This window comes from Prosopis cineraria, unplaced genomic scaffold (assembly GCF_029017545.1).
Source record: "Prosopis cineraria cultivar Desert tree isolate PC_DT_omini unplaced genomic scaffold, ASM2901754v1 PC7, whole genome shotgun sequence".
Lineage (NCBI taxonomy): Eukaryota > Viridiplantae > Streptophyta > Magnoliopsida > Fabales > Fabaceae > Prosopis > Prosopis cineraria.
Genome location: NW_026555338.1, coordinates 27779418 through 27805671, shown reverse-complemented (window position 1 = coordinate 27805671; position 26254 = coordinate 27779418). Strand labels below are relative to the sequence as shown.

Genomic DNA, 26254 nt, shown 5'->3' with positions numbered 1-26254 from the left:
ATGAATTAATTAATTATCTTTAAAAATTGCACACTCTTTTTATATTTACTTTTATTTAATAGGGTTCTCAATTAAAAAATATTATTAATTACACATCCTAATTAAGGGTATTTATAAAAAAAATTATTAATTGCTTATTGAAAGATCCAAAATGCCTTCTATTTTTTGACATGATACTTTGAAAAAATACCTCATATATTAAATAGAAGGAGTATTATTTATAATTTATAAGTAGTACAATTAATTATTCTTTACATTCAAAATTATAAAACACTTTAAACTAAGCTAGCTTTTACTTTTAACCAAAAAGAAAAAGATAACATTATTAAGAACTACTTTTTTTTTCTATGTTTACTCTTATTTAATAGGACAATTTATATACAAATAAATATGAAAATTTTATTAATTTCAAATATCTATTAAAATGTTTTTGGAAAATATCATTAATCATTCTTAGAAAAAAAATATTAAAATGTATTATATTTTTAAACACAAAAAAAGTAAAAAAATGCCTTATAAATCAATTCTGAGTTATGAGTTATGATTGTGGTTGATTTGCCGTCATGTTAAATTTTAAAATTATACATTCCAACTTTTTATAATTTTGAATTTACAAGATTAATTGAATTCACACTTAAGTTAAACATTCTAATTTTTTTTAACTACTTCATCAACATTTCACCTTAACTTATCTACCACACATTTCACATTGGCAAAATTATGTTGAAAGATCAGAATCAGAATTCTTCATGCTAAAAGATCGCAGATTTCTAAAATTACTTCGAAGGATGAAGGTACTTTCTTTGTAAAAGAAAAATAATTGTGATAACTAAATTGCCCCTACCAATAAATTTCCAATTTATGAGAATTCTCATGCCCATCATTTGTGATTGATCATCAAATTCTCTTGCCAAGCAGAGTCATCAAGAACTCTTTGTAGTCACTTGAAGTATCCCTGACGATTGCTCCTTCAAGATCTTCATGGTACATGTTAGCATATTCCTCTCTCACTCTCAACATGTCAATCTCAACTCGATTTATCACAGCTCTGTTTAGAGACTCTTCATCAGTTCCAAGCCCAATTATAGAATCTCTCAGAACCTGTCCATGAATGATATCATAGAAGCTTAAAACAGAAACACATCAATTCGAGCACTTATATATATATATATATATATATTCCATGAACTTGGTCCACAAAATGATATTTTTACTTTTGGTTGAGAACTCTCCAATATTTGATACTACCCACCAATTTGGATTTAAGGTCATGTCAATGACCTTGAGGGACATTGAATTCCTTCCGCTTCAACCCAATTAGATAATTGGCAAAAAAAAAAAAGAAAAAAAGGTAAGTCATGCTATCCATCAATTTGGGGTGAAGAAAAAAAATACCTTTGCAAAATGTTTCTCAGGGCGTTCCACACACCATAATACCACATTCAAAAGAGATTCCAAATCACCATTACCACATTTTTTTATGTCCTGAAGAGAAAATCACCCAAGTCAAGTTCTTTACATGATATGTAAACATGAAAAGACTTGAGATTTCAAGTGAAACCTCTTCCAATGCAATCCCATAAAGTTTCTTGTAGCATGCAAAAGTTTCCCGGAGCTGGAAAAAATTCCTGGTGCTAAGTACCCAAATCAGGTTTTCATCGTCTAATTGCTTTGAGTCGACTGCTCCGTGCAGCATTGATGCCTCTGACTCTACTATCTCCAAGTTTACAGCTTCCTTGTCATATCTATAGGATCTCACTAGACTCATTAGAAGCTGCACAGTACCCAGATCGATCATACATCGACAAGAAACCAGAGAATATTGGAAGTTAAACTGTAGTGTGAAGCAGGAGTGCCACTGAAAATTCTGACATCAATACATGTTCAGTTGAGTCCATGAATTATAAACAGATGTAAATTAATATGTAAAAATGGAATAACTTTTACCTTGATTTGCATGTTTTTGTTTTAAAAATTTTTCCTCTCCCTACGGTAAGTCTTGATTTTCATGATTTTCATTAATAAATTTGACTACATGCGGGCAGGCAATCCATGAGGGATTGTACTCGCATGATGATATAATTATGGCCTTGACATATACTTCAACCCTCAGTCAACTGGACATAAGTTTCACACAGAAATCAACCTTCCCAGGATTAGTAAGTAGAAATTAAAGTTAAAACAAGCATTCTATTCATGATACATATTACTCACTGCCCTGAAAATTGCATTATATTCACCTATACTTATTTTCTACATGAGGGACTCGAGAACCCAATTGCAAAGTATAAGACGTGAGTCCCTATACAGGAGTGAGAGATTATGATATAGGGTTTATATAACGGGCTTTCCCAATCTGACCAGATAAATGATTTTGTTAAGTGGTTCAGCAACTTCATTGATTTACCTTTCTGATGGGCTGAGAAACACAGGATGCAATGTCCTCTTCAAGCGAGCAATCAAAGATAGAGCAGTAAGCCTCCCTCACAGACATTAGATGGTTAGGAGTGGATGCACATGCAATTTCAACCAGGACCTGTAGGTGTGTCACATCTTTTTTCCTATCCTTCAATGCCTTGTTTGCTAGGTGTGCATCCCTTTCTGGAGGGTCATATGTCCACAGAATTACTGCATCCTGTTACATAAAAATCCTGAGTTGCATTCTACTATTGTGTATTTCATAATAATTTCAGGAATATAGTTTGCTTTTATTATTATGTTTTTCTTTGCTCATCATACCACCCGGTATCTTAGAGTCGCATTAGACCGACTAATATAAGTCAAGCCAAGTGAAAAAGGGAAGCAAAACTCTTCTGATGAATTTTTAATACAACTATATACCCAAAGCTCAAACCTGAGTGGCTGAAACCACTAGTTAAAGTAGCATGGCCTTCACCTAGCTGAAATATGCACTTATTGTTATAGTATGATTTATAATGGAACTGAAATTTTACCACCAAATTTTGTTTATTGTCACCGTGAATCTTCATGACCAGATAGCATAAAAATATAGCACCTTTGCAGACTGCACTAACATTGTTCACCAAAGCACTGACGTGCAAATGGATATTTGAATTGACAAGAAATTAGTCAATTACTATAACTTACCTATATTATCATTATCTATTTACTGTTAAAAACAAGGTTACTCTTATGAACCAACAATAATATAGTAAGCCTCAAGGAAAGACAGAGAAAATGATTATGCGACCTAAAGCTTCCTTCAAAGAGGAAAAAGTAAAACAATGAACAAGCTTGATGCTGTAGTTTACTTCTCTTAGTAACAGTGAACATGCAAGGAAGGGTACTCATAATTCCAAAGGCAAATATGTGGATACATAGAGATTATGCAGAGGGTGAAACGCAAGGACAATCGGTTTCATATTTACAATAATGGCCGCAAAAATTACAAAAAATGAGAAGATGAATCAAATTAACTCAAAATTAAAACCCAAATTGTGGAATCAAACTCAGAACAAGATTGATAGATGTATAGACAGGCAAACTGGACACTGAAGCTACATATATATAGGAGGGAAACTAATAGTCTGTTACATTTTGAATCATCGAACGAAAACTATGGCATGAAATTAGCACAAACAATCAAACCAAGTACATTATTTATAGGATATGTGTGTGTGTGTGTGTGTGTGTGTGTGTGTGATAAAATGTTGATGGCTTGCCCCTAGAATTTTAATACAGACAAAGTTAAGAGCAAGAAGCATGATATACTCTGAAATTGCTGGAGAGCCCTTTATGAAGGCGATCAATGAGTGATTCATTGAATAGCTGCTGGTAAGTTTCTCTGATTTCCTTCCTTTGCCTGGCATTCCGGTGTCCTAATACCCAGATTACTTCCTTCCCATCCGTCAAAAATCCTGCAACATTGTACAGTAAAAACAAAGCATATCTTACGTAAATACTTGACCTAATATCCATGAATCATAGAAAGATTAAAATACCATTCAATCCTTAAAAGAAATATCATCTATCAATTTAATCACAAACCATTTGTAATTATTATTATTATTTTTTTAAAAACATCAGCAACAAAACAATCCTGTCCTGAGCTCTGTTAACCACCAATTTGTACTCACATTACAACAACTACCCTGGAGGAACTAAGAAAAATAGAATAGAAAACTAAGAAAATTAGACAATTTGTGGATAACCCCGACAAAGATTAAAGGAAGAGAGACCTTCGAAAGCCCTTCGGAGTCGCTCGCAATCATGGGTGGGAGAAGGAACAATCTCTGGGACTCTAAGGGTGCTCATTTCTGTCAGAGATTTTTCTCTCTTCCAGGAAATGAGTATTTGGTGATTAGAAAATCCCAAGTTATATAATTTTTGAGAAAATCCAGCCTTGTTCTGTTTCGTCTGTTTCTCATTCACTGAGAGTCCGGACGAGAGGGGAAAAAAACTACTCATAACTGTCGATCAGAGCTGAAACGCAGGATTTGCGACCGTTTTACTCGAATGAATAACCAATGATATTTTTCAATGCACATTACACAGTGTCTAGTTTAATGTTTAACCATATTAAATATAAAGTTACTATTGCTGGTCAAAAAAAAATATTAAGTTACTATTTGGCATGGTACTGAAACCGTTAGCTGGAAAGACCAGTGAATTGCTGGACCAGTCTTTTAACCAGTCTGATCAAGAATTTCGGACAGGTAGATCAAGTTGATTTTTTTTTTTCTTTCCCTTTTTTACTTACCAAGCCCAAAAATGACATTGTTTTAAATTTAAAAAAATTAAAAAAATAGCAGTCCATCATGTTTGTGCTTTTTTTCTTTTTATTTTGCCAATAAACATGCTTTCGTTGAAACTAAAACAATTATAGCATGCAAGTATAGATGAGACTGAAATTAAAAAACAAGACAGAAATAAAGTGAAAAGAGTTAACCAATGCCTTCACATGGGTTACCAACATCACAAAAACTTGAGCATCTTCAAATAAAATGGCCAAAATAGAGGATAGTGGATTAACCAAAAATCTCGAGGGATCCATCCTTTTCAAATTAAAACAAAGGCTGTTAAAAGATTTATAATTATATTACCATATATGTAAGTGGAGGAGAAAGAGACCCAACTCAACCTCTTTTTGATATCCCAAGCATCATGTTTGTGCTTTAGTTACGATGTTCTATTAGATTACGTGTGATCTATACATAAATATTTCATTTACATATGAATTAATGCCTTTTTGTTTAAATATTCTTTTTCAAAACTATGTACAAACATTTTTTTCTTATATTTTAATTAAATTATGTTATTTTAATTATGATTGAGTTTAACCTAGATTCAATCACGTTTAAACCACTTAGTACTTATTTTTGAATTGTCTTAATCGCTTCAATAACTAATTTGCTTGTTAGTTTTTTGTTTGGCTAAAAGAAAATATTGAGCTACTATTATTTCCACACACACAAAAAAAAAAAACACATAAAGAGAGTTGCGAGATCCAATATAACCGTCAAAGGAATGTGTGACGAGTTTTGTGGGAGTTTTCAGATTCAACATCTGTTTGTTGCAAAGTTATAATGTAAAGATTAATTACCTTATTAAGATGTAAGAGCAATACATGGTCAGTAGGTAGTAATAGTATTGCATAACTGTAAATTAAATAATTCATTACTTTACCGTATTTTCAGAAAGACTGTCTTCGTTAATCGAAACGCTGTTTTAAATTGTAATTTTGTTTAAGAACCGTAATTAGAAGTGACGAAAGTGATTAACACACAACATAAACAGCAAACGCTCTCCGATACGAAAGAAATGACGAAAGTGACCTGACAGATTCGTATAAATATTGAGCTAGAACACTTCAGTCTCTTCAATCCTACAATGGCACTCCCCGAAGAGGTAGAAGCTCTCACCAAAGCTTTCTCAGGTTCCTCTCCACTTCTCTCCTCAAATTGTACCAATCCAAATAATTCTCTTTAAAATTCATTACTCGTATATTACTTTCATTGTCTCCAATACTGATTCTGCATGTCATTTTGAAGTTTGCGAACTCGTATAAATTTCAGTGCTGTGAGATTTCACTGGAATTACGATTCCCATTGATTTGGGATTCATATTTAGGGTCTCCAGTATCATAGTCAGTCAGCTTTTAGGGATAGCTTCTCAGAAGATTTATTTTACTTTTATTGTTGAAAATTTTTCGAAGCTTCAGAGTATGGAAATTGATTCTTGTTGTGTTGTTGATGATGAAAGGACATGGAATTGATGAGAAATCAGTGGTTTCGATTTTGGGAAAATGGGAGCCGGAGAATAGAAAAGCTTTCAGGAAGGGGACGCCACATCTCTTCATAGAGGATGAACGCCAATTTGAGAAGTGGGATGATCGTCGTGTTCGACTTCTGAAACACGAATTCATGCGTTTTAAGGTATATTCATGCTGCTCTTACACACATGCACGCACGCACGCACGCAAGTTATTTTTCAACTTGGTCACTCATCAAAATCTCTTCCCAGTATACGTCATGTTGGCATTTTTCAGGTTAGTCGCTCTACTACTACGAGGATCATTGTCAGTAATAATCCTTTACATACCAGTAACAAAATTGAGATACTCATCTTAGAGGAACCGAATTGAGGAAGTTATTTTATAAAGGACCAAATTGAGTTACCTCTTATTTGGGTGGGATTTGATTGAACAAACTGTTGCATGAATAATTAAATCGATAATTTCATTATCTATACATTAAAGCACTACAATTAAGTTTTACTCTATTTATATTACTCCACACAAATTTTTTCTGGAAGTGTCTTGAACTAGCAGGAAACCGTAATTTAAATTTTTGGTTGTGTGAGAATAGTTGCTCGAAAGGAAGTAAGTCTCATAAATCCAAGATAGAACTGATTGCCAAGAAGTCTCAAAGGATTGAACTTAAACTCTTGCAAAATTCTATTCAAAATTATAACCAAATTCTGAATCACCAAGTAAGATTCACATTATGCGTCATTTTAAAAAAAAAATGGCAGAGGACATAAGTATCATTTGTGTTTATCAGAATGCGGTGGTATTGTGGGCAATGCATCCATGGGAAAGAGATGCCCGTTTGGCAAAGGAGGCGCTGAAGAAGGGTCCTCAGGCCTATGGATTGCTGGTTGAGATTGCATGCACCAGGACCTCAGAAGAGCTATTGGGAGCTAGGAAGGCCTACCATTCTCTTTTTGACCGTTCCCTTGAGGAAGACATTGTCTCACTTGTTGATGGTGTGGAACGTAAGGTGAGTGTCCCCATACTAAGGGCTTCACTCAAGACTACCCATAATAATGATTGTTGTTCTCATTGGTTGATGGTTAAGATATTCCTATGTAGATCTGAAGGATACTGTACCAACAAGCTTTATTCCACTAAGTGGAGAATTGATAAATCAAACTAATTATGAATGGAAAAGCAATCATAGCAAGCAAGTTTTCTTGTATACTAGTGTTCCTATGTATTCATGAATAGCCTTGTTTAATTCTATTTTGTAGACTAAGTCTACCCTAAAATTTTTCATTTGACAATCACCTACTTATGTTTGATACCTTTACTGGTCTGTCACTTTGATTAATCCGATTTGCAGTATGTGGAAATAGATCAATTATGAATAAACATGTAAGCATGTCAGGACACCTTCCATTCAGACCTACTTCTAACATGGTTACATACACATGTCTATTTATGATTCGCTTGGTCTACCTCTACAGACTATCTAAGAAGTTTTTCTGTGTTGTTATTTGTTGGAAAATAAGTTTTCTAACTTTGCTGCTGTTGCTTTTGGGAACAGCTCTTTGTTTCCCTTGTGAGTGCCTACAGATATGAAGGATCAAAGGTTAAAGATGAGACTGCAAAATCAGAGGCCCAAGAACTTTCCGTTGCCATTAAGGCTGGTTATGAGAAGCCAATTCTTGAGGATGAGGAAGTAATAAGGATACTAGCAACAAGAAGCAAACCTCATCTCCAGGCAGTTAACAAGCACTATAAAGAGTTATATGGCAAAAACCTTGATGAGGTATTACACGCTACTAATGCACTTCTTAAGTATAAACAAATTATATATATATATATATATGCTATAAGCCTCATGTTTAGTGTTTTAGATTTCAACCCTTTAAGTTTCTGTTTTCCCCCTGTCAAAGATTCACCTGAGAAGCTGTATTTCTGTTCAAAACCTCTCTGCCTTTGGCTAGGATCTTGATGACTTGAGGTTAAAAGAGACTGTGCAATGCCTATGTTCCCCTTTAGCATACTTTATTCAGGTAATGTTGAACCAAACTGCTCTGCTTTAATTTTTTTAATTATATAATTGTTTTTATACCTATCTTGTATCTAACATGAAGCATTTGAATCTCCCTTGGATCTTCAAAACGTGCTACCCTACCGCATGTTTAATCTTACAGTTAAATGTTAGCAAAACTGATTGCACTTGAAATACTCCTCTGGTCTTATTTATAAGGCAGACAGAGAAGAAAAAATTTGATTCTATTTATAAGGCACTTGTCAATTTTCAATGTTCATCTTTACATTTTTTTTCTTTATTAAATGCTTTAAATAAAAATACCACTAATAAGATTTAAGAGTATTTATTAGGGATAAAGGTAGAAGCTTGTTAAATTTTAAGACAAAGTTAATGAGGTTTAAGATTTTCCTTGATTCTAATGAAACATACTGGAAGTAACTTATAAATAGGATCAGAGGGAGTATCGATTAAATTAGAAGAGGTTATTCTGAAGAGAATTTGTATTTTTTTTTTTTTCGGTCCCTCAGGTTCTGAATGCAGCATTGAGATGTGATGCAGATAAGAATACCAAGAAAGCTCTTGCTCGTGTGATTGTTACTCGAGCTGACACAGATATGAAGGACGTCATGAACGAATACCAACAAGCCTATGGAGTTTCTTTATGCCAGAAAATTGAAGATACAGCTAACGGGAACTTCAAGGATTTCCTGCTAACCTTGATTGCCAGAGGATGCTAATTTTAGAATTTGAACAATAAACAAAATCTAAGAGTCTAGTTGAATTAATTTGAAAATTAATGTGGTTGCATTGTAGCAAATCATGATACCAACTTTGATTTCAGAATTAATAAGTAATAAACAATTGGAAGTTACTAGAAAATCCTGTTTGAAATAGTGAGCCAACCAAAGCCATTACTTATGTTGGCCGTTTTATTTTTGGATCTGTGAATGTTGAGCAGTTGAACGTACCACTAAAATATCTGAAAAAAAGATGACGTGTTCTTACTTTAAAGTTTATACTAAGCCAAATAAATAAATAAATAAATAGACAAAGCTACTTAATCCAATAAAAATAAAAAGAAAAAAGAAAAGCCTGCCTAAAATGATGTGGAGGTGCATCGGAGCTGAACGTGTTAAAAATGTGAAAATATCTCACTTCTGAGTTAGACCTTAAATATTAAGAACATATTAACATTAATGCATGGCCATGACTCATGAACATTTATTCTATTGAAACTTTTATCCAAAGTGTTCAGGTTTAGAAAGTAAAGAAAATCAGGATGCAAACATAAAAAATAAGTATATTTAATATGATATGAATAGAACAAAAGTATTATTTTATTTAATATGTGATTGGATAACAATATTAAAAATAAAAAAATAAACAATCATGATGATCTTAATCCTTAATAAAATAGGATAAATTGGCCCCAATGGTTGAAAAAAAAATCTTGTGTTTAAAAAAATATGGATCAAATTTTTGAAAATTTGAAAGTATAGAGTTCATATTGATATACAAGGAATTTATCATCAATGTGCAAGAGATTTATTATTGATCTATAAATGATTTATTATTAAAAAAATTAAAAATTTACAAAAGGTTTATCATTGATAAATATAGTAAACCAACCATAATACGAAATATTATAAATATTGGGCTGTTTATTTGATTTAATCTTATGACATGGGCTATACCTGTATCTTCATTTATCCAAGAATTGTTGGGAGAATGACATATAGATTTTAAGATGATCAATTAATTTAAATTAGGTCATAGGTGTCAAATTTTATGAATTTGTTAGTCCGTCTTTTAATTTTATAACTTCATTATAATAAATTTGTAAATAAATTTTTAAATGTTAATATGGTTGAACAATAAATAAATTTGTTATCTCTTTTAAAATTTAAAATATAAGTTGCCACTTTATCACAATAAAATTAAAAAATTAAGAGCTAAACTTACAAATTTTTGAAGTCACTTCAAACTAATTTGACCTTTGTCATTCTCCCAAAATTAGTAAATTCTCCATGCAATGCATGGGCCATATGCAATAGCTTTGTTTTTCAATAAATGATATATCTATCATTTGTGATGAATTTTTACAAAAAATATATTTTGTTGACACATTCTCCCAATTGTTCTATATGTAATGAGAATTTTTAGCTATTATTAATAATAAGTTTGCTTGTTTAAGATCAAAAAGTAAGTATTTTTTTAGATATTTTAGCAATTTTATAAATATGTGTGTGCATGTGCTGTAGAAATCTTATAAAAAATAGATATTATTTTATGTTAGGTTACAATAATAAAAAATAATTATTAATTTGTTATTTTTTTAAATGTTATGATATCCTCCTTTATTTCTATTTTATAAAAATAATTTATTATTTAATTATTTTTAAATTTTATAATATCTTTATATATCTCGTATTTTTAAAACATTTTCTTTTATCTATTGCATTATATTATTTTTAGAAGTTATTCAAAGTAGCTTCTAAAAATAATTAAAATTATAAATTATTTTAGGTTTTGATTATTCTCAAAAATTTAAACAAATATAGTAAAAAATCAAACAACATTTTTTTTCAAAAAAAAATAATTGATTTTTTATAAAAATAAGCTAAAACAAATGGGCTCATTATGTCAATTATGCATAAATAGAGTATAACAAAATGATAAAAATATATGTTGAAAATATATACAATGTAAAGCAAATTAAGAAAAATTCATATTTTTTTTGGTTGAATTATCAAAGACTTCACTATAAACTATATTTGAAATTCTCATGGTGGTGAGTGACCATATACCCTCATTAAGAATCAATATTTTTAAATATTTCATACTTTGAACACAAGAAATAACAACATATAGTTGGTTGTGGGAAAAAATATGATAAAGCTATAGGTACAGTCTAAAATTACACAGGCTTTGACTCTAGTTTTATAAATGGTCATAAAAAAGACAATATAATGAAAAGCTACCTTCTCATAATAAATGGCAACTTGGAATCAAACAAACATATAACAATATACATTATACATATTTTCATCCCTTCATTTGATCTGAACATTTCTTGAGCCACAAAAATATGTTTTTCAATTTGTATAACTATAAGATGTATGGCATTGCACAATTCCATAAACTTATTAGTTCTTTATATTATAATAATTAAGACATCTATTTCAAGCCTTATTTCATGATTCAAGAGGCTTAACATTGAAAATGAATTTAGAAAATCTATAAGTGAATTCATATTTTCATCATTTTTCATGATATTATTGGAGTTCAAATATTCAATTTTTTCATCAGGGAGCGTGGATAACATGTACCTATTTATTTTTTCAACCACAATAACATATGTAAGAGCTAATATAATCTTATCCCTAAAATATAAAAAATTATAGATATTAATGTTATATAAACTTGAAAATGTCAAATCAACAATGAACTTTATTAAGTCATTTGATTAATTCAAATTAGGTCCCAAACTATCAAACTTCATGAATTTGCTAGTCCATCTTTTAATTTTATAACTTCATTGTAATAAATTTACAACTTACTTTCTAAATGTTAACATGGTTGAATAATAAATAAATGTGTTATTCCTATCTCTTTTAAAATTTGAAATATAAATTATAAATTTATCACAATAAAATTAAAAAATTAAGAGCCAAACTTATAAATTCTTGGAGTCACATCAAACCTAATTTGACCTTTGTCATTCTCCCAAAATTTTTGGTTGTATCTTTAAATTTTATTTTGCATTCTAGGACTTATTTTTATTCGGGTTTTAAACACGAGTCACTTTATAATTGTTTTTCAATATATATTTGAAAACAAGATTTTTGACTTCATGTATAGCGGCAAAAAAGAAAAAAAAAAAAATATTATTTAATGACTTCAATTAAGATAAAAATGGTTTTGAAATGCTGTGATATTTAAAAAAAAAAAATTAAGATCCTCAACTAATTTTATATTATTTTTTTATTTATGTGATTCAAATTACAAGCTGTGGAATAAATATAGAGAAGACTCGATTTTAATGATCTTGGGGCCTAGTAAAACCAAGTTGCTCCTTTAAGGAACGGCTGCGTTTTGATCCTGTGATACTTGTGCTTTGTACACCGCCAAGTACCTGCATTAATTAGCATGTGATTGTTTCAAACTTAATCAATAGTTTTGAGTTCAAGCCAGATATGGTAGAGCTTGCTACCCAAAAGATTCCTATCCTACACGATCTGAATTAGTTTGGTCCTCTTCAGTTCTCTCAGCTTGACACATGCCAGGCCATGATACTGAGTGCTGCATTTTGAGGATTTGCTGTAATAAAACTGAGAGAGAGATTCATTTTTTATCTTTGAACCGAAGCATGAGGCATCTCTCCATTATTCATTACGGCAACCAAACAAAGCATATCATAAAGTAGCAAGATCACAGCCCGAAGTTGTCAAACCACGCAGTAAAAAGGGCAATATCAAGAAGGAAGTAGGACTCAGACAACGAAATCCTACAGAGTTCAAACCACCACTCTAACTCAGACCCATCATCAGAAAATGCCCTCTACACAACTTGAAAAGCCTTAATCTTCCTTTCCCAAGAGAGTGAGGAGGAAGTTCTTGTAGTCTCCTGAGATCTCCTTGGCCACTGCCTGCTCAAGATGAACACTGTTCCTCTTGTAATACAGCTCTTTGATTTCCCTCAGGTCCTTTTCTGCTCTGCTCACGATCACACGGGTCAGTGCATCCTCATCAGTTCCCACTTTCTTTATTGCATTGCGCACCACCTGTTTGATGAAATTACTCCCATCAGTGAATCCTTTGTTTCTTCGTTCAAAAACATGTTACGTGTTATGATCTCACATTTGGAAGAAGAAAAATTGACACCTTACCTTTTCATAGTACTTGGTGTGGTCATTGAAGCAGCGGATGGCTGTGTGCAAAGCCTTTTGGAAGTCATCTGATGTCTCATCCACCAATTTCTGCACAGATAAAAACGGGGGGAAAACAGCAAACTCTTCGTTTAGTCACATATTTGGAGGAAAAATTAAGGATAATGAAAAAGTTAGGAGCCTCTTTTGCTGGTACCTTCGAGATGGAAGTGCCATGGGCCTCTCTGTAGCGATTGAAGGTTGCAACAAGTTGAGCCTTGCTCCTTGTGGTCAGGATCCTAATGACTTCCTCTTGGCTTCCTTTTTTCTCCTTGATAGCCTCATGAAAGATCTCAGCTTCAGATTGTGCCAATCTCGCATTGATCTCTTCTCCGACATACCTATATGAGGTCACCAACCCCACCAAAAGCTGGGCCCAAAAAATACCCCCACAGAGAGACTCAAACCATGTTAACATACCTAAATAAACACCTCCATCTCACTTCTTTTCTTTAACAAACCCACTTCATTATACCGTCTTTCACTATTATATTCAGTGAAAATTTCGAAGTGAACTCAGTTATCTCAGAATGAAAAAGATCAAGCTAAAGGTATGAATGGATTGAGGTACAAAGTTGAAAGTAATGATGAACTTGCCTGGCGAAGATGGCCTGAAGTAGCAGCAGCAACATCTTCTTCCAATGAGTGCTTGTAGCGGAGGAGATAAGCACGCCTCATGGCAAGCAGCTCTTCAGGGGAGAGCACTGTGGCAATCTCTGCAATCACATGGTAGTTTTTGCCATCCCTGATGACCACATGGGCCAACACTGCATCACGATCTGCAGGTTCCAGAATCCACCGATACACAGCCCTCTGTTTTGTATGTACACAAGATTTGTCAAGAAAACTACAGATAAGTGAATTCCTGAGAATTTGTTTGAACTCTTGCGATGTTACAACCAATTTAATTCAAAAGTTTAATCTGTTGAGTGAAAAACTTATGAACTGTTTTATTTATTATGATCTCTGACAGGACAGCCACGTTGATGATAATTGATAAACTTAAGAACCAATGTTACCTCAAAGTCGCCATGGATCTCCTTCTCAAGACGTTTGACAAGATCCTCCTGGAAAAGTTCCTCATAAGCCTTTCTGATTTGTTGCCTCTGGTAAGTGTTTCTGTGACCCAGGATTGTTATTATTGTCTTCTCATCAGTCCCCCATCCTACCAAATTAAAAGACACACAGAAAATCTATCTCAGATTATGTAGTAAAACTAGTGATTTGAATTCACATTGAAATGATCCATAGATCATACATAAAGCCAACCCATGCACAACCAAGATCATAAGCCAAAACAAACTATAATGTTTCAAAAAGAAATGGATTTTCATTGGAAAATCAGAACCTTCTACAGCCTTTCGGAGAGCTTCCGCATCTTCAACTGGGGAATTGTTAATGGGAAAAATTAGGGTAGCCATGGTCGATTGTTATCTTCTTACTCTCTAGGGGTAACTGAAGCCCCGTGATGATGAAAATCCTCTCTAGTGTTCTATATATATTAGTGTCTCGTTGCTGATGCCGTGTCTCCAGTGCAGTGGTCTTTTGGTCATCAAATGAATTTATTATTATTTATGTAATATTCTCAAACACTTAGAGCTATTTAAGTGTGTCCCTCCCATTGGTCAGTACCAAGGTCAATAATTTATTTATTTACCATGGCCTCGGAAATTTCGTGAAGGGAGAGTTTGGCATTATATGCATGGGATTATTAAGAGAATCATTTTTATTGTTCATGTGATTTCCTAATTCCAAGGTTTGGCTCTATATGGAATGTAATTCTGAATCAACGGTGGCATGATTTTATTTTCATTTTCATTTTTATTTACTTTTTCTATATTCCAATGCTCCTTGTTTCTAATGTAAAACATTTTCTAAAAAATTCTTTAATTCTTAACATAATATAATTTAGTTGACAGTATATTGATTAAATTTTTCTAATATTACCTTTATTTAAAATCATTAATTATAAGAGAGAATATGATGTAAATTTGATTTTTTTCCATTTAAATAAGGATAAAATCATAAGTTTATTTTATTTTTAGATAAAATTAATAACTTGACCACCTCTCTTTAATTCTATTGACGTAGTTATGTGACTTATAAAGATCGAAGAGAGTATAAATAATTTTAACAAATTCATTCAGTTTAATAAAGTTAATTAAGTATAATAATAATGTCTGAAATTAAAAAAAATTAAACTAAAATATCCTTACAATTAATATTTACTATGTCAAGGATTGAGAATGTGTAATTTTATGAATAACAATTTAAAAAAAATATATATATATATATAATAAATGTTTCTTGAATTTTATCATTTTGCTTATAAAAAACAATGAAGCATATGGTAGTTTATCTTATAATAAAAAAATAGTTTTGCCTATAATAAAAAACGAAGGGAGTAATTATTATTTGGTTGGACATTATATAGGCATGGTTTTAAATGAAATACTGAATGAAGATTTGCAAATTAGTTAGTCACACAGATATTGAATTATTGGTTTTTTTTTTTTTATTGGTTGAAAGAAGGATTAGTTGAGTTTTCCAGTAGAAGCAGAAGTATGGCTGGAAATAGCAGAATTGCCAGCTATCATCTTACTAATGCATTAGCCTTGTCCAAATTTGTATTGAAACTGTAGTTAGTAGCATTTTTGTAATTCATGAGGATAATAATAGGAAAATTGTAATGGATAATAAGAGGAAAATTGTAATTAAGTGTTTGCCATTTCCTTTTCATTTAAATTTTTCCTTTCCTTAATTAATCACTGAGGAAAATGGTTCCTTAAGGAAAGGCTTAAAGTCTGTCAATGAATCTTAATCTATCAAAGGTAACAAGTCTATCATCAACATTTATGCCATGCTTGGTTCTCAAAGGAAAATAAAAAAGAGAGAAAATAAAGAGAAGAGAAAACAAAAGAGATGCAATTTTGTGCTTGGATAAGAGAGAGAAAATTTAAAAAAGAGAAAAGTTGTCAAAATTTATATGGACAATAATAACCTTATTATTTATAAAAATATTTATATAATAAAATTTAATATTTTAACATATTGTGTAAAACAAAAATTATTACTCCTTCCGTTAAAAAACATAAAGCATTTTTTAAGAGTTAGATGTTAAAAAATATAAGATATTTTTAATTTTTCAAGAAGTAATCATTATCTTTTTTCTAAAAGTACTCCTATTGATAATGACTTTATATTTATTGTAAGTTATTTAATAAGGATAAATATAAAAAAATAGAGTTAATTTGAAAGTAGATAACTATTTTATTAGGAGGTGAAATTCGGTTAAAAATGTCTTACATTTTTTAACAGAAGAAGCATATATTACTAATTGAACAAAAAATTATTAAAAATTATTTTATTCAATATTGATGAAAAATTATTTTATCCAATTTAAAATTATATTTATTAAATTATTAAATATATAATAATCTTAAACTTTAAAACTACAAATGAATATAAAGTACTTAATTGAAAATTTAGAATTAATATTTATTTAATTAATTTAAAAATTAAATATACTACTTGATTAATAAAAATTCATGATCAAAATGTAACTATATGATAAATATCATGATAAAAATAAATAAAAGCAAGAGGTAGCAATGAAAGAGTTGATGGGTAAATTTAAAAATAAGATTTTTTTTCAAAATATCTCCATGGAGGGAAAAGTTGAAAGTAAAAATATGTAAATTTCATATATTATTTTTTTCTTACTTTTTTTTTCCCTCCGCTTTTCTATCCATAGCCAAGCGAAGGAAAATGTTGTTTTTCCCCAACTTTTTCCTTCTACTTGTCTCTCCCCCTCACTTTTCCCTCTTGCTAAACATAGCATTAGAGTGGATTGGTGTATTTGTACAGTGCCTAAAATAAATAATATTTTCTTTATCTCAAATTATAAGATATGTTTAGACAAAATCTCATATATTAATAAATCTCATTAAATACATTTAACAACCTTATCGTTCTAAAATAAAAATATAAACTTTTAAAAATATCTATCATTTAATATATTGAAAAGAGAAGGGACATAAATTAATTATAGAGAGAAAAAATAATAATGTTGTTTTTCCCCAACTTTTTCCTTCTACTTGTCTCTCCCCCTCACTTTTCCCTCTTGCTAAACATAGCATTAGAGTGGATTGGTGTATTTGTACAGTGCCTAAAATAAATAATATTCTCTTTGTCTCAAATTATAAGATATATTTAGACAAAATCTCATATATTAATAAACCTCATTAAATACATTTAACAAACTTATCATTCTAAAATAAAAATATAAACTTTTAAAAATACCCATCATTTAATATATTGAAAAGAGAAGGGACATAAATTAATTATAGAGAGAAAAAATAATATTAAAATTGATGCATTTAATGAAATATTAATCTACCTAAAATGTCTTATATTTTAGGATGAAAAAATTTCTTCAAAAGTAACCTATAATTTGAAACGAAGGGAGTATTATTTATGGTAACCATACCTGCATTATTTATTAGGAGAATTATATATAAATCTCAGAAAAAAATTAATTATTTACATGTCTCGTCTATTTATAAATACTAAAATTTAACACGTAAATATAAAAGTTTTGACTTGTGAATAAACTGAAGAAATAATTAATTTTTTATTTTAGACATGATATTTCTCCCTTATTTAAAGTCTATATTGATGTCGATATTCATACTGATGTTTGATTGCATCTATTCCGTCATGTAAGAAACAAGGAACAAATTAGGCGAAGTTTCAAAATTTGTCAAAATTTGATCTTCACTTCAAATGTGAGAAATCTTTGAAATCGCTCACTTTTTTTTTTTTTTTTACTTTGCAATCATATTTTTATGAGAAAGTGTGTGAGACTGTTAGAGATTTTATTGAAATATTGGGTAGGTAAACGATTATTTTCTAAATGAAATAAAAAATCTACCTATTTTATTTTTTAAAGTAGATTTTACATTTTCTTTTTAAAAAATATTTTCCGTAAACCAAATATAAATAAATTTTCCTAAGAAACTTTAAGTCTTGTCCTGAAGAGTGATCTATCAATGGACGGCTAATATTGAAAGAATTACTTTTGTTCGAATCATTCTTCTACAAGGACTCACAGAGAAAAGATCAAAATAGTGGGCGATTAAAATTTCTCATTCAATGTGTTCCCATCACCGGCAAGCAAGGTTTGAGTCCAAGTTACTTTGTTAATTATATCAAATTCTAAATAGTCTTTTTTTTTTTTTTGCTCCAACGCAAAGATATGTATTAATACTTATGAGCTGGCCATATGCAGCTTTTCATATTTTGCTTCTAAGTTAGGTCACCTAATTATTTCATAAAAAGCCAAACCCTCGTCAAGTTTTGTTAAGTATGTCTCAAAATCAAAACCCAAATTTAAAGAAGAAGAAGAAGAAGAAGAAGATATTCAAAGAAAATGACATGTTTTTCATCTCTTCTAAGATTGTATTAAATTATATTAAATAAATCCAATGCATGATGAGTGATGGCATTAAAGAGTATAGAAAGCTTCAAATGAAGGAGGCAAAAATAATACCTTGGAAGGACTTGTGGATAGACTCAGCATCTTCAACAGGAGAGTGCTGGTTAGGGAAAACCAGAGTCGCCATTGTAGAAAGTGAAAGAAGCTCTTTCTTGGTTTGTGTTTGGCTGTGGAGATTTGAGGGGAAGTGAGAATTTATAGGCAAAAATTAATGCTTGGGAATTAACGCCTTCTCACAATAATTTCGTGTTTGAACTGGCGTTTCTTTTTCCAAAAGAGCATCCGAAGCATTTTTAAAAATTAAAAATGGGGCCAAAAAAAAAAAAGAGTTAGTTTCAAAAGTTTAAGTTTTGGTGGGAGTTGTTAATGATGAATTAGCTGGAAAGACAAAGTGTGGAGGCTGGAATCATGAAGCGTTTCTGTAGGCTCTCCTTCTGTTTTGCATGTCAGACAAATGGCACCCACAATCTCTGCCACTTTTCTTGCCCCTTTTCGGTCCTCAATACTATCATTTCTTTTTCATGTAACCGCATCTCAAAATATGACTTTGACAACGACAATTAAGTCCATCAAAATAGGCAAGTATTTCTTTCGGTCTTATTTGTTATTCACATTCTAATAAATTTTAGAAAGAAATACAATATTTTAATTTTTAAGAAAAATTCTTTTCACATATCAAATCATTATTTTTCAATTTAAAAATAAAATTAAAAAGGGATTTATTTTTAAGACAATTTTATTATTGTAATTAACTTATTTTAATTTTAGCGATATAGTTTATTTACATAAAAGACCCAAGGGAGTAACAAATAAGTTAGAGCTTATAGTGGTGACAATCTCATAACAATAAAAAAACACACACACACAAGATGTGGTGTATTAGTTGGCAAAATCATTTTTGCATTTAGGTCTTTAAGTGGTTGTTGAAGAACTTAGAGTCCCTCAATATCATATAAGCTTGCAGAACTTTTTGGTTGAAGCTTCAAGAAAACCTAAATCCTCATTCAAAGGAATCTCTACTAAGCCATCCACCTAAGGTTTCAATCATAATTTAATCTTTTGATCAAAAGCAATGCTAGATATGCAATTAAATGGACCCCTCCAACATTTAAGTGGGTTAAACTCAATATTAATGTTTCAGTCAATATTAATAGTGCTTTTGCTTGTGAATGCATCATTAGAGACGACAAAGATAATTAAATGAAGAGATTTTCAAAATATCTAAACTATTATCCTAACACATCAGATGAACTCATGATAAAAACTTTATTAATATCTACTCTAACTCTATAAAAATTTTATCGCTTATCAAGTATAATTACTCAATAAGAACCCACTCTCATAAATTATCAAGAAAATTAGAGATTTTATCATGAAGAAATAGTTGATCACATTCAACCATATTTATAGAGAAGTTAACAGATATACCGATTTATTTATCCACAAGACATTTTTAAATAGTTTTGATATTAGGATTTCAAACTGTGTACCACTTGATGATTGCAGAAATCTTATACTTTAAGCATGACTTGATTGATGTATATATATTACATAGTTTTTCGTGACTTTGAGAAAGATATTCATTAGTACTCTAGTAACTCCAAAGTAGGAGTAACCAATGTTGAGGTAGTGGCATTGATAAAGCCCAACTCTGGTTCAAAAGAAAGGGAGATGCATAATGAATCACTCTGACCCCATTGATACTGTTTGGCAATCTTTTGAGGAGCCTTGAACTTCCTTCGCAAGCCAAGGGATGCCAGCTTATAATCCTAATACCCCACTTTGAATCATAAAATTGATCCTCCTCACCAATCATCACCAATGTTCCACAGAATTGCACCGTCACTGTAATCACAAATTGGTAAATAACTAAATAGTCTCACTTATCGTTTTGTATAATTACACAAACTCGCTTTAATCAATTAAATAAAATTAAGTGAACTTTTTTTTAATGACTGCAACAGTATCGTGAATCCTTAGGACTAGGAGGCGTCATTAGGACGTCACATGTGCCATTGAAAAGAAAATGCCTTCCTTAGTTGAGATTTTTTTTTTTTTTTTTTTTTTGCCACCCCTTCGTCTATGTAGATTCAACCATGATCTTGAAAGTGATGGGCGAGAATTTAGAATATCAAATTTTAACATACCAACACATGTCAATCAATGACTCCATGGCCCAATGGATAAGGCGCTGGTCTACGGAACCAGAGATTCTGGGTTCGATCCCCAGTGGAGTCGGCAATGTGTTTTAAAATTTCTCTTAAACAAAAAAAAAACCAAAAAAATTCAATGTTAATTTGAGATAACGATCTTTACTCTAAAATTTTATCCGCTCGTTGGCCATGCTTTGAGCGTGTTGTGATTTCTCACTTTATAGTTTTTTATTTGTTCTCTCTTATTGACTTCACAAATTTTCATGCTGCATTCGGAAGGAGAAATACATATATATATATATATATATATATTGGGTTTGGACTAAATTTTCTGTGTGGGCACTTAAAAATTTAAGGATTTGAAAATTCAAATTTTATCTTAATCCTTTCATAATTTTAAAAATTTTCTAAAAAAAATTAAGGATTTAGAAATCCAAATTTTATTTTAATTCTTTTATAATTTTAAATATTTTCTAAAACCTTGTTATCATAATTTTCTATCAACTTCTCATCTCTCACCTCGTCTCTTCATGTTCTTGTTTTTAATATTGTTGGTTTTGATTGTTTTCTTCATTCTAGCCTCTCACTCAAGTGAGTCCAATATCTTACTTTCCTCATCTCTCAAAACTTCTCTTTATCATTACTTTGTTTCATCTACTCTCACATCATCACTACCCCCTTTGATCTCTTTTTACTTTCCTCTTATTTACTAGCTTTGCTTTGTTGAGATCAGTTTTACCTATTTTTCAAGTAGATTTTGGGACTAAAGAAATCTATATCTGTTAGATGAACTTTGAAATTTACATTGTATTTGGTATTCTCCCCTTAATTGTTTCTTTGCTATGAATATTTGAAAGAATCGGATGTGAAACCATGTAAGAGATGAATGGTTAAATAATTGTTTAATTATTTATACAGGATAAAATTCAAATAGCTTTGGAAATGAAAACTATTTTTTGACCAACAAAATGAAAAAAATTTGATATTTCCAAAATATGAAAAGTCACAAAGAACAATTATGAAAACTCACAAAATGAAATCTATTTTTAACAGTATTGTATTATATTTTAAATATTTTAAATAATTAAATATATTGCCTGCATAGCCAAAAAATTCCTGGGTTCGCCTATTGCCAAGCACACGTGATTTATTTAAAATGTAAGATTAATTAGATAGTTATTATTATATACTTAATATATTTTTATTCAATTAAATTAAAAAAAAATTGAATTTTAATATATTAATGATATTAATAACAAAAGTTTGTTATAAAATAAATAATATATAAAAAGATCATGTGTCATGATTTAATTAAAAATAAGCACCTTAATTCTTTAAATATATATATATATATATATATTGGTATCAGACCACTAACAAACGTCTAGAAAATAATAACTGATTGTGAAATTCAGAAATTAACTCCTTAACCATGCAAATATAAGTATGTAAGATTTTTTCTTATTTAAAAATGAAAAATCCAAACCACGCATACCTTAAATGGGCCCATGAAGGCTTGTTAAGCGGGTGGAAAAACCAAATGGGCCTAACTCTTATATATGGGCTAGCACTGCTTAAATTATTAGCAAGAAATAAATGCCTTATTTCATTATCAATCATCACTTCTTTATTATCAATTGAGGTTTGATTTAATGAAAGAGACTAATTTTTTATAATAATAAATTAAAATTTAATTTTTTAATTAAAAAAGTATCCACATTTAGTGCTTGATTGTACCTTGAGTAGGATTGTTTATAATAGAAAGATACACGTAAGTATTTAAAAATTTCTTACGTTTGCAGCTTGCATTTTTTCCATATGGAAATAGATGAATTACTGCAATTATTTCAATAAGTAAAGAGAATAATTACTTCTTATCCAGGATTATAAAAAAATTAAATTATTTTTACAATTTCATTTATGTAACTAGAAAAAATAACCCTATACCCATAGTAATATAATATATCTTCTTCCCACCCATAATAGACTAGAGCGAGAGATTCTTGCATGGATTTAGTATATCACATCATTTATGCTTTTTCTAATAAAAAAATCATGTTAATGATTGTAAATATAAATTGATTCTGTCATTAATGATAATAGAAAAAAAAGATAAAAAATTAAATAGACACTCTATTCAAAAATAAAGTTATTAAAAAAATAAAAATAATAACATATAAAATTTTATATGATTGAATTAGTATAATATAATATGTTTTTATTAAATAGAACATAAATAATATGGTAAATCGAGTTCATGGAAGAATTTCTTCTTCCACATACACACAAATTAAGCATATATTACATACTATAATATATTGTAGGCAATACAAGTCTCTCTCCTCCCACACACACAAAGCGTACATGATTACTAGGTAGAGTCACATCTAGATGGGGATATATAGCGTGAGTGTCGGATATCTAGCACATACAAGATTATGACATGCTCCTCTATTTATGATTATTACTCGCCTCATCAACTTACAGATATATGTCCGCCTTATGCATTGAATGGGGCAAGATTTTGTTATTCTCTCATTGTTTTTATGTTTCTTTTATCTCCACTATAAATAGTGGAAAGATATACGATTTATTTGTTATTCACATGGATTCAAATCTTAGTAAAAACTTCAATTATCGGTGATAAATGCAAACATATTCAAATGATGAAGATAGTTTTGTCTTTGATTAAGTCTCAAGATCCAACTCGTCAAAATTTAGTGAATAAAAAATAGTCAATTAGAAAGCAAATACCATTTATAATTCCCAAGAATGTAATTTACAAGAAGTAAAACCAAAATTTAGGTGTATATATGTTTAGATCTTTTACCCCTTAAGATTTCACATTGTTTTTTTTTTTTACATGATTCAAAATTAAATAAAATTTTAAGGTCAATTAAGTTGTCTCAATCTATACATGACTTCAAAAATGGGGTATAAAGGAGTGAGAGAAAATTAGTTAAAAGTTGCTATCAACTTTGTTATGAAAATGGTTGTGCCATGCTGGCCACTCTCTGTCCAATTTGATCAACCGAAATTCAGGTGGTTGAGGTGCCATGCACAAAATTGGAAAAACAATATCAACGAAAAATAGGTCACACAAATTTTTGGGAGAACCATTTTCTTTTCCTTTCTTTTTCTTTTTAAGGAGAATGACATTAGAGTTTCAAAAGAGAGAAACTAATAACAATTAGGTTTCCAATACATTTTCTAAAAAAAAATACAAATATTAATTTTTTTGATAAAATACAATATTAATTTATACAGTTATAAATAGGAATTGAAAAATGAGAGTTATATTAGAATTTAAAAATGTTATTTATGATTAGAATTCTTAAATTTTTTAATTTTTGAATTGATATTTATATCTTATTTTTTTAAAAAAATTATTGATTACTTAATGGTCATTAATCTCTTTTTAGGATTTAATTGTCATTCTTCTTTAAAAAAACGGGCCAGTATCCATTGACCATTAATTAATTCCAATTCAAGTAGAATTGGGCCCTAAATAAGAAAATCTAATCTCATATACTCTCTTCATTTAAATTATAAGACATTTTTATGAGAGATTTATCATTTTAAAATATAAGACACTTTAAAAAGATTAATTTTCATTAAATAAACTTATTTTATTATTACCTTTTTTTCCCTCTCTCTATTTAATACTAATTAAGAATAGATTTAAGTTATTAAATGAAGGGTATTTTAAAAGTTTATATTTTATTTTAAAAAATTAAGATTGTTAAGTATATTTAATGAGGTTTATTAATATATAAAATTTTTGTTAAAAGTATCTTATAATTGGGAAGAAAAGAAATGAGTATTTTTTTCCTATTTGTAAAACTTAAATTAGGATCTTAGACAAATTGTTGGTGAAAAAAATACATCTAGAAATATTAAAAAAGATAGACAGCTGAAAATGAAAGTAAAAAAGTCCATAAATTATCCCAAGCAGTGAAATTTACCAAATAATTACTATAAGATACGAAGAAACATTATTAACCCATTTAAAATCATGTACATTCCTGATCAAATTAAATTTCTCGTGCAATTGGAATATGTTACATACATAAATTAAATGTATATAATTAATACATTGTCAATGATTGAAATAATCTCGAGACATTTGAGTAGTTGATGACTTCATAAACCATCAACGTACAAGCAACTATAATACCTTCCATTCTTCGAAGTGAATGGATGTGATATTTGAAGATAATATAGAAAAAATAAATGTTAGAGGAACAATATTAAAGGACCAAAATATAGAAAGAAAATCTTAAAAATTTTATTTATAATTTTTAAGGTTTTTTTTCCAACTAACGATAAAAATTAACTTTTATTTTGAGTAGGAGTCAGTTTGTATCATTTTTAAAAGTTAAAAAAATACTTAATTTATACAATAAATAAGTTCAAAATTGATAATACTACTAAACATAAAATTTAGAAAATAATTTAATTATTTATCTTTTATGATTTGCAACAATCAAATCAAAATTTGCAAATTAAATTCATTAATTTGTGAAGGACAAACTTATCAAATATATAATCATTTTAAGTGATTTTGCTACTCTCATATTCTTATTTTATAATTCTCAAAACACAAATTTATAAGTGAGATTCATTAATTTATGAAGGAAAACAATTTTCAAGTAATTATAATGCATTTGATAAGTTTTTTTTTTCCTTTACAAATAAGCGAATCTTACTTGCAATTTTTTACTCAATGGGTTGTAAATCATGAAACGAGATCATGGTAAGCTTTTATACCAATTCACCAAAAAAGTGTCTGTCATATTTTTTATATAAAAAGTAGAAAGTCTGAATAAAAATAATGAATATTATAATGTCAATTTTGTGCAATACTGCATATGTATCCCTCCCTCCTTCATACAAAAGCAATATATACCTAATTAAATATCCATTACCTAATTAAATATCTATAGCTTTTTATAACACTCCCACGTGGACTTGATTAGCCTTAAGATAAATAGGGTGATCATTCCTTGATCTTTTGATTTGTTTTTTTAGTAAATTTAATATATAATTAAAAAATGATTACAAGTAAAGAGGAATCATCACTTGATCGATCACATTCATATGAGATATGGTTTGGAGTGTCGGATATCTAGCCTGCACAATATTGTGCCGTCTTACTATTTTTATTTAATTATGAACATATATCGTCCTCCTCAACAACTCAAACACACACACGTGGCTGCCACATGCATTACGATTATTTGGCAAGATATTGTCTATTTTCTCATTCTTTTTGATTTGTTTTTGCTATTGTAAAAGTAGGGTAAGAATACGACTAATTTCTTATATGAAATTGGATTCACAGTGAAATCTTAAACTTTTTTTTTTAAATCGCTATTTGACGGGAGAATGACAAGGAAATAAAGAAATGATAATTTAATCTCGTAGAATATGATAA

The 26254-nt window shown here is 29.7% G+C and overlaps 3 protein-coding genes and 1 non-coding gene across 6 annotated transcripts; 2 read left to right on the top strand and 2 right to left on the bottom strand.

Annotated features, from left to right (window-relative positions):
* Positions 1-750: 750 nt before the first annotated feature.
* LOC129316840 (annexin D3-like) lies at positions 751-4443 on the bottom strand. Of its 2 annotated transcripts, none has more exons than XM_054961212.1 (6): positions 4200-4443; positions 3733-3878; positions 2408-2635; positions 1643-1774; positions 1396-1485; positions 751-1101 (listed from the first exon to the last, which is right to left on the bottom strand). In XM_054961212.1, the coding sequence occupies exons 1-6, from the start codon at positions 4426-4428 to the stop codon at positions 898-900; spliced, it is 1029 nt and encodes a 342-aa protein (XP_054817187.1). In that variant the 5' UTR covers positions 4429-4443; the 3' UTR covers positions 751-897. The 2 variants fall into 2 exon arrangements, with proteins under 2 accessions (XP_054817187.1, XP_054817186.1); XM_054961211.1 differs by having other exon boundaries at positions 1562-1774; positions 4200-4442.
* A 1301-nt stretch (positions 4444-5744) lies between these two features.
* LOC129316841 (annexin D4-like) lies at positions 5745-9057 on the top strand. Its single transcript, XM_054961213.1, has 6 exons — positions 5745-5896; positions 6223-6395; positions 7023-7241; positions 7788-8012; positions 8191-8259; positions 8768-9057. Exons 1-6 carry the CDS (start codon positions 5851-5853, stop codon positions 8975-8977), a joined length of 942 nt encoding a protein of 313 aa, XP_054817188.1. The 5' UTR covers positions 5745-5850; the 3' UTR covers positions 8978-9057.
* A 3553-nt stretch (positions 9058-12610) lies between these two features.
* LOC129314907 (annexin-like protein RJ4) lies at positions 12611-18876 on the bottom strand. 2 transcript variants are annotated; one of them, XM_054958388.1, is made up of 6 exons: positions 18719-18876; positions 14187-14332; positions 13765-13980; positions 13325-13537; positions 13129-13218; positions 12611-13023 (listed from the first exon to the last, which is right to left on the bottom strand). In XM_054958388.1, exons 1-6 carry the CDS (start codon positions 18789-18791, stop codon positions 12820-12822), a joined length of 942 nt encoding a protein of 313 aa, XP_054814363.1. In that variant the 5' UTR covers positions 18792-18876; the 3' UTR covers positions 12611-12819. The 2 variants fall into 2 exon arrangements, with proteins under 2 accessions (XP_054814363.1, XP_054814364.1); XM_054958389.1 differs by lacking the exon at positions 18719-18876 and adding an exon at positions 14516-14671.
* A 1953-nt stretch (positions 18877-20829) lies between these two features.
* On the top strand, positions 20830-20902 carry TRNAR-ACG (transfer RNA arginine (anticodon ACG)). Its single transcript has one exon. It is a non-coding gene; the product is annotated as a tRNA-Arg (tRNA).
* The last annotated feature ends 5352 nt before the right edge of the window (positions 20903-26254 follow it).

What these genes read in the sequence shown, in the direction of transcription:
- LOC129316840 (XM_054961211.1), bottom strand. Translation starts at nt 4,428, where the DNA reads ATGAGTAGTTTTTTTCCCCTCTCGTCCGGACTCTCAGTGAATGAGAAA. An exon ending in ACTCCGAAGGGCTTTCGAAG is followed by an intron (nt 3,879 to 4,199) that starts GTCTCTCTTCCT and finishes ACAATGTTGCAG; the next exon opens with GATTTTTGACGGATGGGAAG. An exon ending in ATGGGATTGCATTGGAAGAG is followed by an intron (nt 1,486 to 1,561) that starts GTTTCACTTGAA and finishes TTTTCTCTTCAG; the next exon opens with GACATAAAAAAATGTGGTAA.
- LOC129316841 (XM_054961213.1), top strand. Translation starts at nt 5,851, where the DNA reads ATGGCACTCCCCGAAGAGGTAGAAGCTCTCACCAAAGCTTTCTCAG. An exon ending in ATGGCAAAAACCTTGATGAG is followed by an intron (nt 8,013 to 8,190) that starts GTATTACACGCT and finishes GCCTTTGGCTAG; the next exon opens with GATCTTGATGACTTGAGGTT. An exon ending in CTTTAGCATACTTTATTCAG is followed by an intron (nt 8,260 to 8,767) that starts GTAATGTTGAAC and finishes TCGGTCCCTCAG; the next exon opens with GTTCTGAATGCAGCATTGAG.
- LOC129314907 (XM_054958388.1), bottom strand. Translation starts at nt 18,791, where the DNA reads ATGGCGACTCTGGTTTTCCCTAACCAGCACTCTCCTGTTGAAGATGCT. An exon ending in CTTCAGGCCATCTTCGCCAG is followed by an intron (nt 13,538 to 13,764) that starts GCAAGTTCATCA and finishes TTTTGGGCCCAG; the next exon opens with CTTTTGGTGGGGTTGGTGAC. An exon ending in ATGGCACTTCCATCTCGAAG is followed by an intron (nt 13,219 to 13,324) that starts GTACCAGCAAAA and finishes TTATCTGTGCAG; the next exon opens with AAATTGGTGGATGAGACATC.